The 15,308-nt window shown below is 42.1% G+C and overlaps 1 protein-coding gene across 1 annotated transcript in view; it reads right to left on the reverse strand.

Annotated features, from left to right (window-relative positions):
* Window positions 1–15,308, reverse strand: part of RAB30 (RAB30, member RAS oncogene family) — an 85,784-nt gene that overhangs the window by 7,939 nt on the left and 62,537 nt on the right. The window contains exons 2-4 of the mRNA XM_010990208.3: window positions 11,920–12,020; window positions 8,390–8,473; window positions 2,422–2,605 (exon numbers count right to left, since the gene is read on the reverse strand). Of these exons, the coding sequence (XP_010988510.1) occupies window positions 2,422–2,605; window positions 8,390–8,473; window positions 11,920–12,012 (361 nt within the window). The 5' untranslated portion in view covers window positions 12,013–12,020. The remainder of the gene's footprint in view (window positions 1–2,421; window positions 2,606–8,389; window positions 8,474–11,919; window positions 12,021–15,308) is intronic.

Below are 15,308 nucleotides of genomic sequence, written 5' to 3' on the forward strand. Positions count from 1 at the left end.
AAAAAGTGATAAATGGAAAAGAAAGAATCAAGCATTTTTCTTGATTGTCCTATGAGAACTGTACCTCAGAATACCAACTATGAAGTGCATTTGCTAAAATGAAAAACAAAAAACCTGAATCTGACCAGGCTCTAGATTTACCTACAAATCTGCAAGAAATACGGGTGATGGAGGAACATATCAAATGACAACACAGAAGTAAAATAACAAAATTCAGACTTGAAAACACCACAGGACAAGCAAATGCTTTAACAAATAAATTCACAGGGAGCAAAAATGGAGGGATAACCTACAACTAAAAGGAAAATTGAAAGACATAAAAATTAATAACAAGATATGGACCTTATTTGGATCTTGATTTGAATAAAAATTTTTTAATGTATGAGCCAATCAAGGAAATTTGAATACTGTCTAAATTTTTTATGCTATTAAGGAATTGTTAATATTTTTAGGTGTGCAAATGGCATTGTGGTTAGGTTCTCTTTTTTTAAAATTTTTATCTTTTAGAGATACACACTAAAATAATATAAACTGAATTAGTACAACTCTGGGATTTGCTTCAAAATAACCTGCAGGGGAGGGCAGACAGAATAGATGGGGAACAGATGAAATAAGATTCGCTCTGAGTTGGTAACTGTCAAAGCTGTGAGATGTGTATATGGGAGTTCATTATACTGTTTTCTCTATTTTGCTTCTGCTTAAAACTTTCCATAATAAATTTTTTTTAAAAAAGCCAGTGTCTCTTTCATACTGAACTGACTAATTATGTCCCCTCATAACCTCACTTAACTTCCTTAGAATCCCAAGTAGTACTGCTTTGACTCAAGTTCTCAAGGGCTTTCTGTGGAACAGAGAAAAAGCTCAAGTCCAAAACAGACGGCTTTCAGCTCTTCACAGCAAAGATGCTCCAGGAGGGTTTTCAGGACTGAGCCTGGAGCACTAGCTCATAGAGAGACACATACTTAATCCTGTGGCCTGAAGGAAAAGTCCAGCAGTTTGTTACAAGGCAGCATATTACAGCTGGACAAACACAGGGTTTGGAGTTATTCTTATATGCTGTGTGAGCTTGGGGAAGAACTTCACCTGTCTGAACCTTGGTTTCCTCATCTATATATTTGGGAACATGACACATAATGTTCCTAATATGATTTCTGGTACACAGATACTAGCTGTAATGCTTTCTGTAAAGTGTTTACTTAGCTTACTGTTAACCATGATTCATAACTGAATGTTTCTGAGGTTCTCTACCCGGCTTTCCAAAATTCAGGTCTTCCTAGAATATATAGCAATATTTCTTCTTAGGAAGAAAATATTTTAAAAATCATACAGTATTCGTATTTTTCCATGACCACTGGGGATTTTTAATAATCTAGTCCATTTCACTGCAATTCCATTTTTGGGGGACGGGGGTGGGTAGTTAGGTTTATGTATGTATCTATTTTTAGAGGAGGCACTGGGGATTGAACCCAGGACCTCATGCATGCTAAGCATGAGCTCTACCACTTGAGCTATACCCTTCCCCCTGCAATTCCATTTTTAATGGGTATATTTCTCACCACAGAAAATCATGGGTTGTTTTCTGCTTTTCCCCATACTAAATAGAGGTCCTACCCTCCTACAAGATGAAACAAATCCTTAGTGGATTCTTTCTGAAAATTGGAATTTCTCAGATCAGTTTGAATGTAAGAAGGGAAAAAATTAATCAAAGTACATTTTTAAGGCAAAAAACAACTGCTTCAATAACAAATTCTTTATCAACTTAGATATGTTTTACTTGTAGACCAGCAGTTTCTGTGGCCTAGATTTTTTAAATTTTTAGCAGCCCACATAGCTTTCATGGCAGCCCACCTTCTTCCCTAGAGCTTGCACTGGTAGGAAAACCAATCAGCAATATTTTCTACTTTACTTTTCTAAACCATCACCATGGGATAGGATCTATTTCATTTTCTCTTCAATTGCGTTCAGAAGAACTGAATGTCGACTGATTTATATAGCTGTAGACTACACTCTTGGAAGGTACCATGGCACAAGCCTTATGTGATTATAAATTCTCTGATGCTCACATGTCAATTTCCCTCATTAGTCAAACATAAATACAAAACAGAAACAGATTCATAGACATAGAATACAAACTTGTGGTTGCCGGGGGGAGGGAGGTGGCTAAGGGACAGACCAGGAGTTTGAAATTTGTAGACACTGACAGATATATATAGAACAGATCAACAAGATTATACTGTACAGCACAGGGAAATAAATACAAGATCTTGTGGTAGCTAGCTCATGGCGAAAAAATGCGACAATGAATATATGTATGTTCATGTGGAAATGAAAAATTGTGCTCTACACTGGAAATTGACACAACATTGCAAACTGACTATAATTCAATAATAAAAAAAATTTCCCTCATTAGTCATTACTTACCCACTAGCACAGTGATGACCTTGTTGCTAGCATATTGTTCTATCTCCCGCAGCCACTCAGGAAGGCAACGGAAGGATTCCTCACAGGTTATGTCATAGGTGAGGATCAAGGCATTGGCGCTCCGGTAATAACTCTGGGTGATGGACCGAAATCTCTCTTGACCTGCTGTGTCCCAGATCTGAAGCTGTAAAGGCATTAGAAAAGGATCAGGGTGGAGAAGCAGAAAAGAAAGAAAGCACTGGTTTGCTTAGTTTAGAAACAGAATCACCTTCACCCAAATAATTTCATAGTTATTTTCTGCCCTAAGAAAAAGGCACCTATAATTTTTTTAAAAAATCTGTTCAGTGTGTCTGGTGAGAGAGAGGGACTCACTTTGTTTTTTGGGTTTTTTTCTTCATTAAAATATTTTGAGTTTTCCCCTTTATTCTTCCTTTTCAAAGGCATCTAGTGTAACATCATTTAAAAGGTGAAATTAGGGTATTTATGATCTGTTAATTTTTAGTATAAACCTATATTACCATAAGAATTGATATTTTTTATCTATAGATTCTCCATAGCTCATATTTTCATTTTCCATTTTGTTTATTTTCTAAACCAGAAAGCATATTCCTATGTCTTATTAAAGCTTTATATTCCTGTAACATATTTCAAACTTTCTCATTTTGGTTGTAAGCAGTAAATCCCCTCTATTCTTTAAAAAACAAAAAATCACCAAACTATTGAGCATTTATGTGCCAAGCTCTTTTCTAAGCACTTTAAATGTAATAACTCACTTAATCCTCACAATAACTCTATGAGGCAGGTACTATTACTATATCCATTTCTCACATAAAGAAACTGAGGCACAGAGAGATTAATGAACTTGCTCAATGTCTCATGGCCAATATGTCCAAGAGCTGATTCAACCAGGCATTGTGGTCCCAGAGTCTATGTCCTTAATCTCAATGCCTTATTACAAAGGTCGGGACACAGGGCAAGCTGTCACTCTGTGACTGCTGGCATATCAGGTAGCAACTGGAGAGAGAAAACCCAACTTCACCACCTTTTCCAGTTCAAAATTCAAATGACTATATTAAGGCATTATCTTTGTTACTGAAAACAGGAACAGTGCCATGACAGACAAGAATTTCTCTCCACCACTTTTAAATTCTCTGACCTTGGGCAAGTCACTTAAACTCTCTGGGCTTCTACGGCTTCTTTTTAAAAAGAGGTTTTAATAATATGCAAACCTGCTGAAAGTTCACATTTTCTGAAGTCATTTACCAGTTTTAAGACCTAATAACTGATGGTTCTAATAACAAAGAAGGCAAATTCACCTCAACCTGAATTTCACAGCACAGGGCAGACTTCTGAAAGAGAACCGTTCCCCAGAGAGACTGCTGAGTGCAGAACAAATCGCAGGCCTTGAGAAATAACAACAGCAGTAATCTCCCCTTCTAATCGCAGAAATTTCACTTGTCACAAGACGCATTCACCCCCATTAACAGAACATCATTTCCCCAGGGAAGACCTCCTGAACTTTTGGATCAGGCCAGGTTCCCCATCCCTGCCCCCCGACTCCCACATATTCCCTCCTGCAACCCACGCTATAACCCAGCCTCCTCCCTCACAGCACCTGACAACATCCGTATCACTTATTTATTTGTAGCAACTTGTTTAATAACCGTCTTCCTCATTAGACTGAAAGCTTCATGAAGGGGCAGTCAGGGTCCGTTTTACTTGCAGCATCCCTTACACCAAATAGTGTCTGGCATGTAGTAAATGTTCAAATATTTACTCATGGTCTCGTTTAAACTTTACAACAACCCAGTGAGGCAGGCAAGTTTATGCCTCCCTTTCATTAACAGGTTACACACAGCTAGTTACTTGCAAGGCTGGGACTCAGACTCCGGGGCTTCTGATTCCTAGTGGGGGACTCAGTCCACACACCGGGCTGCCTTTGCCACGGGAGACCGATTTAAATGTACATCTGCATCCAAAGAGGATGAGGCAGTTGGTGTCACCCTCTGCTCATACCAGTTTAGCTGAGGAGACGATGAGTGACTGGTGGTCCCTGCCACCAATCAGCGGCACACAGGCTCTTCTTTGATTTGAAGTAGCAGCTGCTCTTTGAGGATGTACACGAAAGCCTGTGTAGGCTGAAGGCACCCATGCAGATGTTACAGCTTTTGCCAGGACAAAAGCTATTTCTCTTCTCTGCCCCAAACCTAGGGACATGGCTCCCCTCTACCAGGATGTGTCTTAGAACAAAAGACTATTAATTTAGTGCCACACTGAGCCTTGAAAAACACTTGTGATTGGATTTAATTCTGTCCATCATTAGAAATCAGTATGTTCCCATGACTGGCACATCTTGAGAACAGCTCTGAGAATTAAAACCACTGAAATATTTCCTAGAATAGTGATTCTATGCTTTTGCTAAGACGTATGCTGCTTCCTCAAAGGGGGCTGCCTGTTTCTAGCCTTATGGTTAATTTGAGGGAATCCGTATTCCACTGCCTTTATCATTGAACTTGGTTTCACTATTCCCTCTGCAATTCATTTGCTCTTTTTCAGCATTTATAGATGATTAATAGATGCAGAACACTGTGCTAAGCACAGGGAGGATAACAAAGTGAAATAAAATACAATCTCTGATCTCGAAGAGCTTGCAGTACAAGAAGGACAAACAACACGTAGTTGACCAACCAGAGTAAGATATGAGATGTTTTATGAAAGAGTGTCTCCTGGTGTTAGTCTTATGTCCATCAATATGCTCTCAATACCACAGCCCTGGGCTTTCTAACCACTCTCACTCTAGCATGGGGCTGCGCTCTTCCAGTCTCTTCTTTGCACAGTCATTTACACCTCTACTGCCTCCCCATTACAATAATATACTGTGATCATTGGTTTACTAGCATGTCCCCTTGTTAGACTGAGTTCTTAAGGAGGCAAAGGCTGTCTTTTATTCAACCTTATATCCCCAGCGCCTTCCTAAAACAGTATGTGATACATGGTGAACACATTTGAATGATGGATAACTAAATGAACAAAGGATGGTGGAATCACAAAGGAAGGATTGATGCATTCTGCTTAAAAAATTAGTAGGATATTAAAGAAGATTTCACAGATAAAATGTTTGAGCAAGATGACAGTAAGTTACTAGGGACCAAGGATGCTTCCCCTAACACAGTGCCTGGCACAAAGCATCTACTCTAAGACAGGATGGTTGGATGAATGAAAGGATAGACAGATGGTTGAAAGAGCAGATACATGTGCACACTTTCCAGACTTTCAGATCTATGCAATACACACCTGATGAGAGGAAAATCCAGCAAATCTTCTATTTCTATTATAATTCATCTCCTAACATTAAAACATTGCAGACTGAGCTTAGAGCTTTGCTTATGACTCATTAACTTATGATAGGCTTTAAAAAATCAATGGAGAGGAGAAAATTCTGTATGTTTTAATTATATTTTCTACCCAAGGTCACCTTCATAATGCAGACCACTTTAAGAGAAGAGCCTCTTCCTCAACTTTGCCTTGACTGATTTGGCACCAAGCCTTAAAAGCCACAAGAATCTTTCTAATACCTTTGATAAGCTGCCTTTGATCCTGGGAACCACTCTAGAAGGAATGGTACTTGTAGGGGAGGCTGAGGGAGGATAAGTCAGGAGAGAAACTGAGGTTCTGGTCCTGCCCTGCCACTCGCCGGGCAGCCGATCTTGCAAAAACGACCAGTGGATTCTCTCTCCACTGACTCTATGGGGCTCTGAGAAAGCCTGCAAACCACTAGCAAAAAGACTGAACTATCACCAAGAAGAGGGATTCAGTAAAGGTTAAAGAACACTGGCAACAGTCAGACAACAGTCATCTCCTTAGTGAAGCCTGGGTTGCTCTCCTCACGCGTCCAAGTGTTAATGAGACCCGCGTTAATGTAACGCGGTTGAGGACAGTCATTTTGTATCTGGATTCTACATACACGGCTAGAAAGAATCACAGGCAAATTAATTAGGACTGGATTTGGGAGATCAGCCAACTCTCACTTCCCAGAGATGAAGGTCCAGAGGCATAAAGCGATGAAAGGAACAGGAACTGTGCTGTGATACAAAGATGAGGAAGAGCTAAACCTTGTTCCCGGGGAGCCTGCGGTCTCGTGGTGGAGTGAGATGTTAAAAAAGGATGGATTTTAGCTAAGTGTAATACGTACTTTAAAATGAAGTTATGATTCACAGAAAGTGGAATTAATATAATACCTAAACCTGGGGATTCAGGAAAGAAAAATAAACCTGTTCTTTACCGATGGGGACCACTTCTGATTCACGGCTATTTATTCCCAGGGCCTGGTGCACGGGACTGGATCTCTGGTCAAAGGAATGAACTCATACACATATGTGAATATAAATGAGAAACCCAAACACCTGGAAACAAAATGCCTGAAACAGCAGTTATCTTCACCCAGCTCCTTGGGATGGCAACCACCTCCCTCTCCTGGAACAAGACCACAAGTGGCTCTTCCTGCTGCCGCCTCTTAAGTGCACACCCCTGTCTCCCTCCTCTCCCCACACTATTTTTCTGACCTCTCCGGTTGGCATTTATGTGGATTTCCCACCCCACTTTTGTTTTCCAGAGCCCTCAGCTCTCCATCACTGTTGTATTCAGTGTAGACGTCTTTGCAGTAAGGAACCTCTATGAGGAGTCAGGGCTGGAAGAGACACTGGGAAAGCTTCTGTCCCCCACGCAGGAGCCTCATCCCTAAACACATCTCTGTGTGTCTGTGAAATTCTGTAAGAGCACCCTGGAGCTTCTCTGGTCTTCCAGAAGCATCTAAAGTGCAGGTTCATGCGGAAGGAGTGCAGGTTCATGCGGAAGAAGGATGCAAGTGACACGGACTCAGACTTGGGATGCTCAGGTTAGGATGCTGAGGTTGAGATCTGGCTGGAGCTCTGATGCTACAGGTCTCATTGTGCTGCTGGGGCCAGGGTCATCACTTCTTTCCATGGGATTCAGCTCTGATCTGATGGTGGAATTTCACTAACTCTGAGGGGCAGGCAGAGCACAGTGCCAAAAATCAGTATCTCTACCCTCCTTCCAAGTAATTTATTCTCACGGCACATTTCTTTCCATCGCCTCCTTCTTTCCTTGCTCCAAGGTGACGGGCTTGTTGTGCCTTCATTCTCTCTCTCATAGCAGGGGAGACCCCAGAGAGGCAGTGGGGCGCACCGGCTCACAAAACTGCTTCAGATCCTGCCTAACTCTCTTGCTAACTGTGTAGCCATGGATAAATAAGTCACCCAACCTCTCTGAAAACTATGACCTGAAGATAATTCACCACTTACCTCACAGGGTTTACAATAAAGATTAGGTTAAATACAGTAGCAAGTGTAAAAGCATGTAGCGAGGGACTGACACATATTAGGCACTTGAAAAACACTACCTCCCTTCTCCTGTTACTGAACACACCATATTCTTACAAGCACCAAACCATCCAGAGGCCACAAAAGGGGGAGGGGAGATCAAGGATCCCTCCCGGACCCCTTATTTAGTATTTCTCCCCTACTAGGGACAGAGGTCGGGTGGGAGACAGAATAATTCTAATAAATGATTCATAGGACAGAGTGACCCACGGCGAATGTAGGAATCAGGAGGCTCTTTCATGAGACTGCTGTTCAGAAGAAACAGCTCTGCTCAACTCAGGAGATCCTCAAAAGAAATTCCTTGTTTTTACATCACCTCTGACACGACAGAGACGGGACAAACTTGCCTTAGCCTTTTCTCTCTGTCTTACCACGTGTAAACACATCGCCCACAACTCGATCCTGCCCCCACAAAAGGAAGAGAGGAACTCTGTTTGGAAATAAGCTGCCATGGCTGATTACGTTATTTTCAATGTGGGTTTCCATTAGGTGATTTAATAAATGTTATGAAAACACTCCTTCCTCTCACACAGCACAATGAAAGCCTTATAAAACACTTAGCATCTTACCTTCACTTTTTCACCATTTATCTCCACTGTCTTAATCATAAAATCAACTCCAATTGTGGCTCCTTGTCCAGGGGGGAAAAGACCCTAAAGCAGAAATAATGGAAAATGACAATGAGCAAAATCTTTTGATGAAATGAAACTCTTCCCCACCTCCCCCATCACTGCAAATCACCAGCCCCTTTCTTTGGTTGAGTTAACTGGTAGGAAAAAGAACTCTGGTTAGTGTCATGGGAGCCCTGTTTAATTTAACTTTGTGTGTATGTTTTGAGGAGAGGAGGAAGGAGGGTGAATGGGGGAGAGAAAAGTGCTGAGAGCAGACGGAAGGGGAAAAGTGGACAAAGAAAGGGGAGGCAAGCAGAGAGGATATAGGGAGAGAACTGGGAAAGGACAGGGGACCTGATTTCAAAGAATTAAACAGAGAAATCAGACACAAGGATAGGACTGAGGAACATGGAGCCGCAGGGATGAGATCGGGATGGTTAGGGGAGGTGCTCTAAAAGGTAGTATCAAGGACGTTAAAACTGACTATTAGTCTACGGCAGGGACATCCCTTGGGGTGAACTACAAATATGAAAAAAAACAAACAAACAAGAACTCAATACAAGAAACGCAAATGAGACAGTGAAGTTTTGAATCTCCTAATCTCCTTCGGCTCTGAGAGTGGTAACTATGTCCCCAGTGCAATGTGCCACACAGATATATCTACATGAGAGCAGGGCCAGTGACCCTGGAAAGACAGCTGAAGAAAATAAAGTCATTCAGGGGGACAGTATATCAGAAATAGCACCAAGCCAGGAGTCAGCAGCCCTAGCCACTCTGAGTGACCTCAGGCACACCAGTCCCTCCCTCTGGCCAGATATAATTATTTCAAGACAAAGCTTTACATCAAACTGGAATTTGAACTAGAAAGATACAATTCTAGTAAAATCACATGTATAATGTAATTTTCTGTTACATAATAGTTCCTGTAAGCTTAGGGAGGGAGTTGGAGGTAGGAGGAATTCTAGAGAAAGACCTCATCACCTAGATTCTCTTCCTCTTCACATCCATATTCCAGAATTTCCAGAGATTAAAGTAAAATGGACTTTATTAGCTCTGGAAGCTAAGATTGGGGCACCTTTAATTAAGTCCATTCCCTAAAAAGACGGTTCTTTCATTAAAGTTTGGACTTAAAATAATGAGCTTCAAACCAACAGAAAATGTTCCACTGCATGTCTGCAAAAGATGTAAATATAAACATTCATAACTTTACTTACAAATATTGAATCAATTTTCTTCTATTTTGGTTTGGCTCAAACACAAGGCTGCCAAGCTTCAAGTTTATAGCTCCAGCTGTTTTACAGTATAACAAGTGCCAAAGAAGAAAACAAATCCTTCCCAATGTCTCCCCCATCATTTTGTTCCCCAATTCCTCATGCCTCAAACACAGTTGAATCCAATTCATTTTAACTGTCTAGTAAGTAACAAAACCAAACATAGCCCTGTCTATGAAATATGAACTTTTGAAGTTGAGGGACTGGGAAGGGTAAAAAGTAGACAGAAAAGAAAAATAAGGGGCACTGTGCTTACTGGTAAAAAATTACTGTTTAAAAAATGGAAGTATTTTTATCCCTAATAACAAGAATTAGGCTTTTAAAAAGAAAGGCCAGATTCCTATGGTCTCAGAGGTTAGGACATGTGGAAGATAAAAATGATTAGGCTAAGGGTTGGAGTATAGCTCAGTGTTAGGGCACATGCTTAGCACACATGAGGTCCTGGGTTCAATCCCCAGTACCTCCATTTAAAAAAAAAGAAAAAAAATGGTCAGGCTATGAACCAGAAGACCTGAGTTCTAATTCTAGCCTTGCCACTAACATGATATGAGATGCAAATAAGTCATTTCATCCCTTTAGACCTGAGTTTTCCACCTGTGAAATGAGAGGAATGGGCTGACAAATCTCTAAGGGAACTTTCAGTAATAAGACAAGGTCAAGGGAACTGTTGATAAAAGGACTGAAAATTTCTCTACATCTCTGCAGTCTTGTCCTCCTGCCAAAAGCAGAAAAGATTACTGACATTAGGTGGAAGGAAAACCAGCTGGAATTCCCGGCACAATGCCGTGGCAGCTGCCTGAGCCCAGATGCCTGTTAGCTTGTTACTTCTGATTTTACCAGGCCACGGCTTAGTAAATAAGCACACGTTCTAGTCTGTGTTCATTATCATGGGAAAAACCTTGACATTTCCAAAGGTGACTCTTTGTCCTCTAGCTGTTTGTGTTATCCAATCCGCCTCTGCAGTTTTCCACAGAACCACAGACTGTCAGAGCTGGAAGGGGCCTTGGAGATCATCATGCCCCTGGCGGGCGGTGGGGAGGCCTGGCCGGGGGACATAACTTCCCCGTGTCTCCACTCTCAAACCAGTGTTCTTCCCCCGACACCAGGCTGCCCTGTGCCTTAGACAGGAGAGCTATTATCAATCTTCCCAACTATTACTTTATGAAAATACAAGAGGCAAGCACGCTAATCCTGAAAAGGATGCCATTCATTATTTTCCGGGAAAACACAAAAGGTCAACCTCAGAAAGATTTCCCACCCATTTCTGTATAAAATCAGGTATATAATTCCTGGCAGGAATTCTCAAAAGGGCAGCCCCAGAGGGAACTTGTACTCAAAACATACGATAAGAACTCAACCCAGAAGGAACATTTAATTTAGTTCAAATAGTCCTTCACTGTTCTCATTTCATTCCCGTTAAACAGATTAGAAAAATGAGCATATGTGGTTTTAAACCAAAACAATTCAGTCAGTTTCTTGGAAGAAATTGACAGGGCATCAGCAGGGAGCTTCAATAGTTTAATTTGTATTTGAGTTTTTATAAAGTTAATATTTAGGTTGAACTTGATGTCCAGATTCATTTGTTTCCACCTTTGGATTATTATTAACGAATAATCTTTTTTTTTAATCTTATAAGCTATTTTTGATGCTGCACACTGAAAGCAAAACTACTCGCCCCTTTCACACAAGGAAGCCACAGGAGGCGTGGGAGGGCTGGTGTTGAGCCACCCAGCTGTGTGCCCTCGACACGGTTTAAAAACTCTAGTCAATACAAACTATTACATACAAAATAAATAATCTATGAGAATATATTACACAACACAGGGAACAGAGCCAATAGTTTATAACAACTCTAAATGGAATATAACCTTTAAAATTTGTGAATCATTATGTTGTACACCTGTAACATGTTATATTGTACATCAACTACACTTTCAGTTTTAAAAATAAAAAATTTAAAAAAAAATAAAGAACAAAGGGTATTTCACAGAGAAAGGAGGGGTCGTGTTCACCGTTGCTGAGACTTCAAATAAAATGAAAAATTTTAAGTGTCTCCCCCCACCCCAAATCCGCAAAACTCTAGGCTATAGAGCTGGTGCGCTTGCAAAGGGTGCATTCAGGCCCGGCAGCCAGGAGGCTGGTGCGGGTACCACTCACCCATCCAATCAGGATCCCCGGACCTCGCAGGCCAGACGGAGAAATCCACCCCGGACTTACCTGAGTGAATCGGCGGACTAGGCACGTCTTCCCCACACCAGCATTGCCGATTAAAACAATTTTAAACAGGAAATCATAATCTTCCATACTCATTTACACAGCTGCAAGGCAAACACAGGCACGAGTGAGAGGGGCCTGGTCAGACCTGCCCGCAGAGCTCAAGCTGCGCCAGCCGGTCTCCTTGGGAACAACGGGTCTGACTCATTTGAGAAGCAATTTAACGCTCCCCTCCGGTGACCCTGCAAGCGAGAGAGGAACACAGGTGTTTGGTCACAGACGGACTTTATTCCTTCCCCGTTACCTCACGCCACAGAGAGTAAAGGACACAGATGCCCTTTCACCTGGTAACCTTTATTCTTCCAAGCAGTCAGGTCGCAGGTCGCTCATGTGATAAGATGTTTTCTTTTAGCATCAAAAGAAGATTATAAATTGACTTGCCGACAAGCTAGGGGCTCAAGGGAGCAGAGTGATGGGGAGCCCATCCAAAACTGAAAGGTGGTTTTTTGGACCCACTGTATGTGCCTCTGGGAAGAAGGGTCAGAGATTGGGAGACTGAACCAAGGGGAAGGAACTAGGGAGGTACCTTCCAGTCTCCTGCAAGCCCTGGGTGGGGTCTTACCACTGGGAGTCACTGCCAATTTCCCTTCTACCACCCCCCTGCTCTGCACCTCCTGTAAGCCCTGCTGATGCTGTGAAACCTCCCAAAGTGCCAGTCTTTTCATTCCCATGGGCTGTGTATACTGCGTTTCCTCTGCCTGGGACGCCCTCCTGCCACCCTGTGTCGGGAACTCAGTCCTTTAAGGACCAATGCAAGCATCTCTTTCTCTGAATTTTTCGCTGATCTCCCCCAAATACATTCCTCTGTCCTAAAACTTCATACAAGTATTTGTTCAAATGTCTGCCTCATCCTTGAGGGAGGGGATGATGTCTTCCCACTCTATTTTCCTAGCCCACGGGACAGAGTTACACTTACTAAATATCTACCCCATAGAATTAAATAATTAATTAATGGGCCTGTGGCTTTAGAGTAGGCCATAGTTTCTCAACAGTGCTAAAAAGAATACTCTCTACTCTGTTGATTTCAGAGGATGATTGTGAAGAATTCTAAAAAAGAAAAAAACTACACAAAAGATCTTGGGACCCATAAAGCCCTATCCCAGTGAAAACAATTGAGTACTTACTGTAGCGCTGTGCTAATCACTGTAAGAAATACAGAGATGAGACGGTCTCTGCCCTTGAGACCCACACAAGAAAAGTTAAAGAACAATAACAAAGTTAAATACAATTCAAACCAGCAGCAGAGCTCATTTCATAAGGTGAAGGCAGAACAAGACAGACGGAGCCTGGAAGAAGAGGAAAAGGACGATCAGCAAGCCCAAGAGGGGAAAGGGACCTCGGAAGCCAGAGCAGCCTTGGGGTCACTCCTGCCAGGGAGCAGAAGCGGGAAGTGCCGCAGGGCTGCAGGGTGGATGGAAAGCCTGCTGCCCTGAGACCTGTCAAGGAGCCAGGGGAGCAGACTCCCCGTGAGCAAAGGTGATGTCTGTGTGATTCCAGTGATTCTTGGGAAGAGGACTGACAGCCTATAATGGAAAAGAAAATGAAAAGGAATATATATATATATATGTAAAACGGAATCCTGATGCTCTACACCAGAAATTAACACAACATTATAAATTGAGTTTTTTAAATTAATTAATTATTTAATTAATTAATTAATTAATAAAAGAATCTGGGGCCATAAGCAGTCGTTGAACTCACTATATGCCAGACTCTCTACTTGGCACTTTGTGCCTACTTCCACTTGTTTTTACAAGTCTGTGAGGCTGGTATTTATTAACATGTTAGCTGTTTTACAGGTGAGTAAATTGAGGGTAGCCCAAAGTCATAAAGCAAAGAGCCAGACTTCAAGTTCAGAAGGTATACCCTGCTATCCAAAGAAGCCTCCCTGCTACGTGTTCCCACGGTCCCCTCCCCTGCCCTACAATAATACTCACCAAGTTTTACTGTACTTAATCATATATATCTCTCACACTCCATCCCTAAGCACTTCTACCCCACATGCACACACAACTGAGAGGAACGAGGTGTCTGTCCGGTAGAGTCCTGATCCCACACCTCCCTGTCATCATCACTATCATCATCACCACCACCACCACCACCATCATCATCTCATTCTATATTATTAACTCATTTAGTCCTCATAATATATCTCAGGGGGACACTATTAGCATCCTAACATGGGGATACCGAGGCACAGGAGAAGTTAAATAAGTCATTAAGGTCCCACTTAAAGGTGGGTCCCACTTCACTGGTAGAGCTGAAATTCAAACCCAAATAACCTGGGTCCAGCTCCCATGTCCCTGAAGCGCTCCCCTATAGCACCTTTCACAATGCCTGGCTCACACTAGGAGCTTCAGAAAGATCTGATGAACCGAATGATGAAGGACAAGGCTCAATAAATGTGATTTCTTTTTTCTCTTCCCCTCTGGCTTCAACTCCCAGACTCTTTCTTACCACACTGTAGTAGTTTAAATAAGAATCAAGTTCAGACTCCGGCTAAAAACCCAGGGATTAAAACTCAATAAAGCTGTTAAAAGTAAAAAGAAAATAGACCTCAGGGCTAGGAAAAAGGAGAACAGGCAGACATGAGGTTCTGTGGGTCATGCACGGGCCACAACTCTGCTTCCTCAGCCAGCTAAAAGAGAACACAGGTTGGAGCTGCTTTCTTTTTCTGTGCTTAGATTGCAACGTATTTATTTCTCTATCTTTAGCAGAGGTCAAAGAAACAAAGCAGAGAACCCAGAGGAGGATGTCTGAAAATAAAGACCAGAGAAACCAGGCTCCTAAGAGAAGGTTAGTGGTGCCCAAGTTACGCATCTTCAGGGAAAGGAGGCAAAGGGTTACTCGGCCAGAATCAGCTCTCAAAGTCAAGTCTTACACGGTTATCAGCAGGAGCCAGCTACAGAATAAAAGGGAAGACCCTTCTCCTTTCTATAAGAAATTAACTTTAATCCTCCATTGAATGTTTCTTTAAATAAACCTCTGGGAGAAAAAGTGTTTGGCCTCTTTAAAAATGCAGACTGCCTGTGGTAAAGGCTGGGCTGTAAACTCCGGGGTTACTGGCTGTGGTTACTGTTCTGTTTCTAATAGAAAACACATTGCTGGATGAAAAGCTCACAAGACTGTCTGGAAACTATGCTCTGAGGAAGCCTTTTACTTTGGGACGTAACAGTAACGTAACAGCTCAGGTATCACCAGTCACCACGTGATGAGACAGCATCCCAGGAGGGGGCACCCACTCAGAAGCAGTCAGTTACACCTCGCCCTACAACTGACAACAAAAGTCACACCTTGTCTGGAGAGCAAGCATATCAGAGATATGCTACTGG

Source organism: Camelus dromedarius, chromosome 12 (genome assembly GCF_036321535.1).
Source record: "Camelus dromedarius isolate mCamDro1 chromosome 12, mCamDro1.pat, whole genome shotgun sequence".
Classification (NCBI taxonomy): domain Eukaryota; kingdom Metazoa; phylum Chordata; class Mammalia; order Artiodactyla; family Camelidae; genus Camelus; species Camelus dromedarius.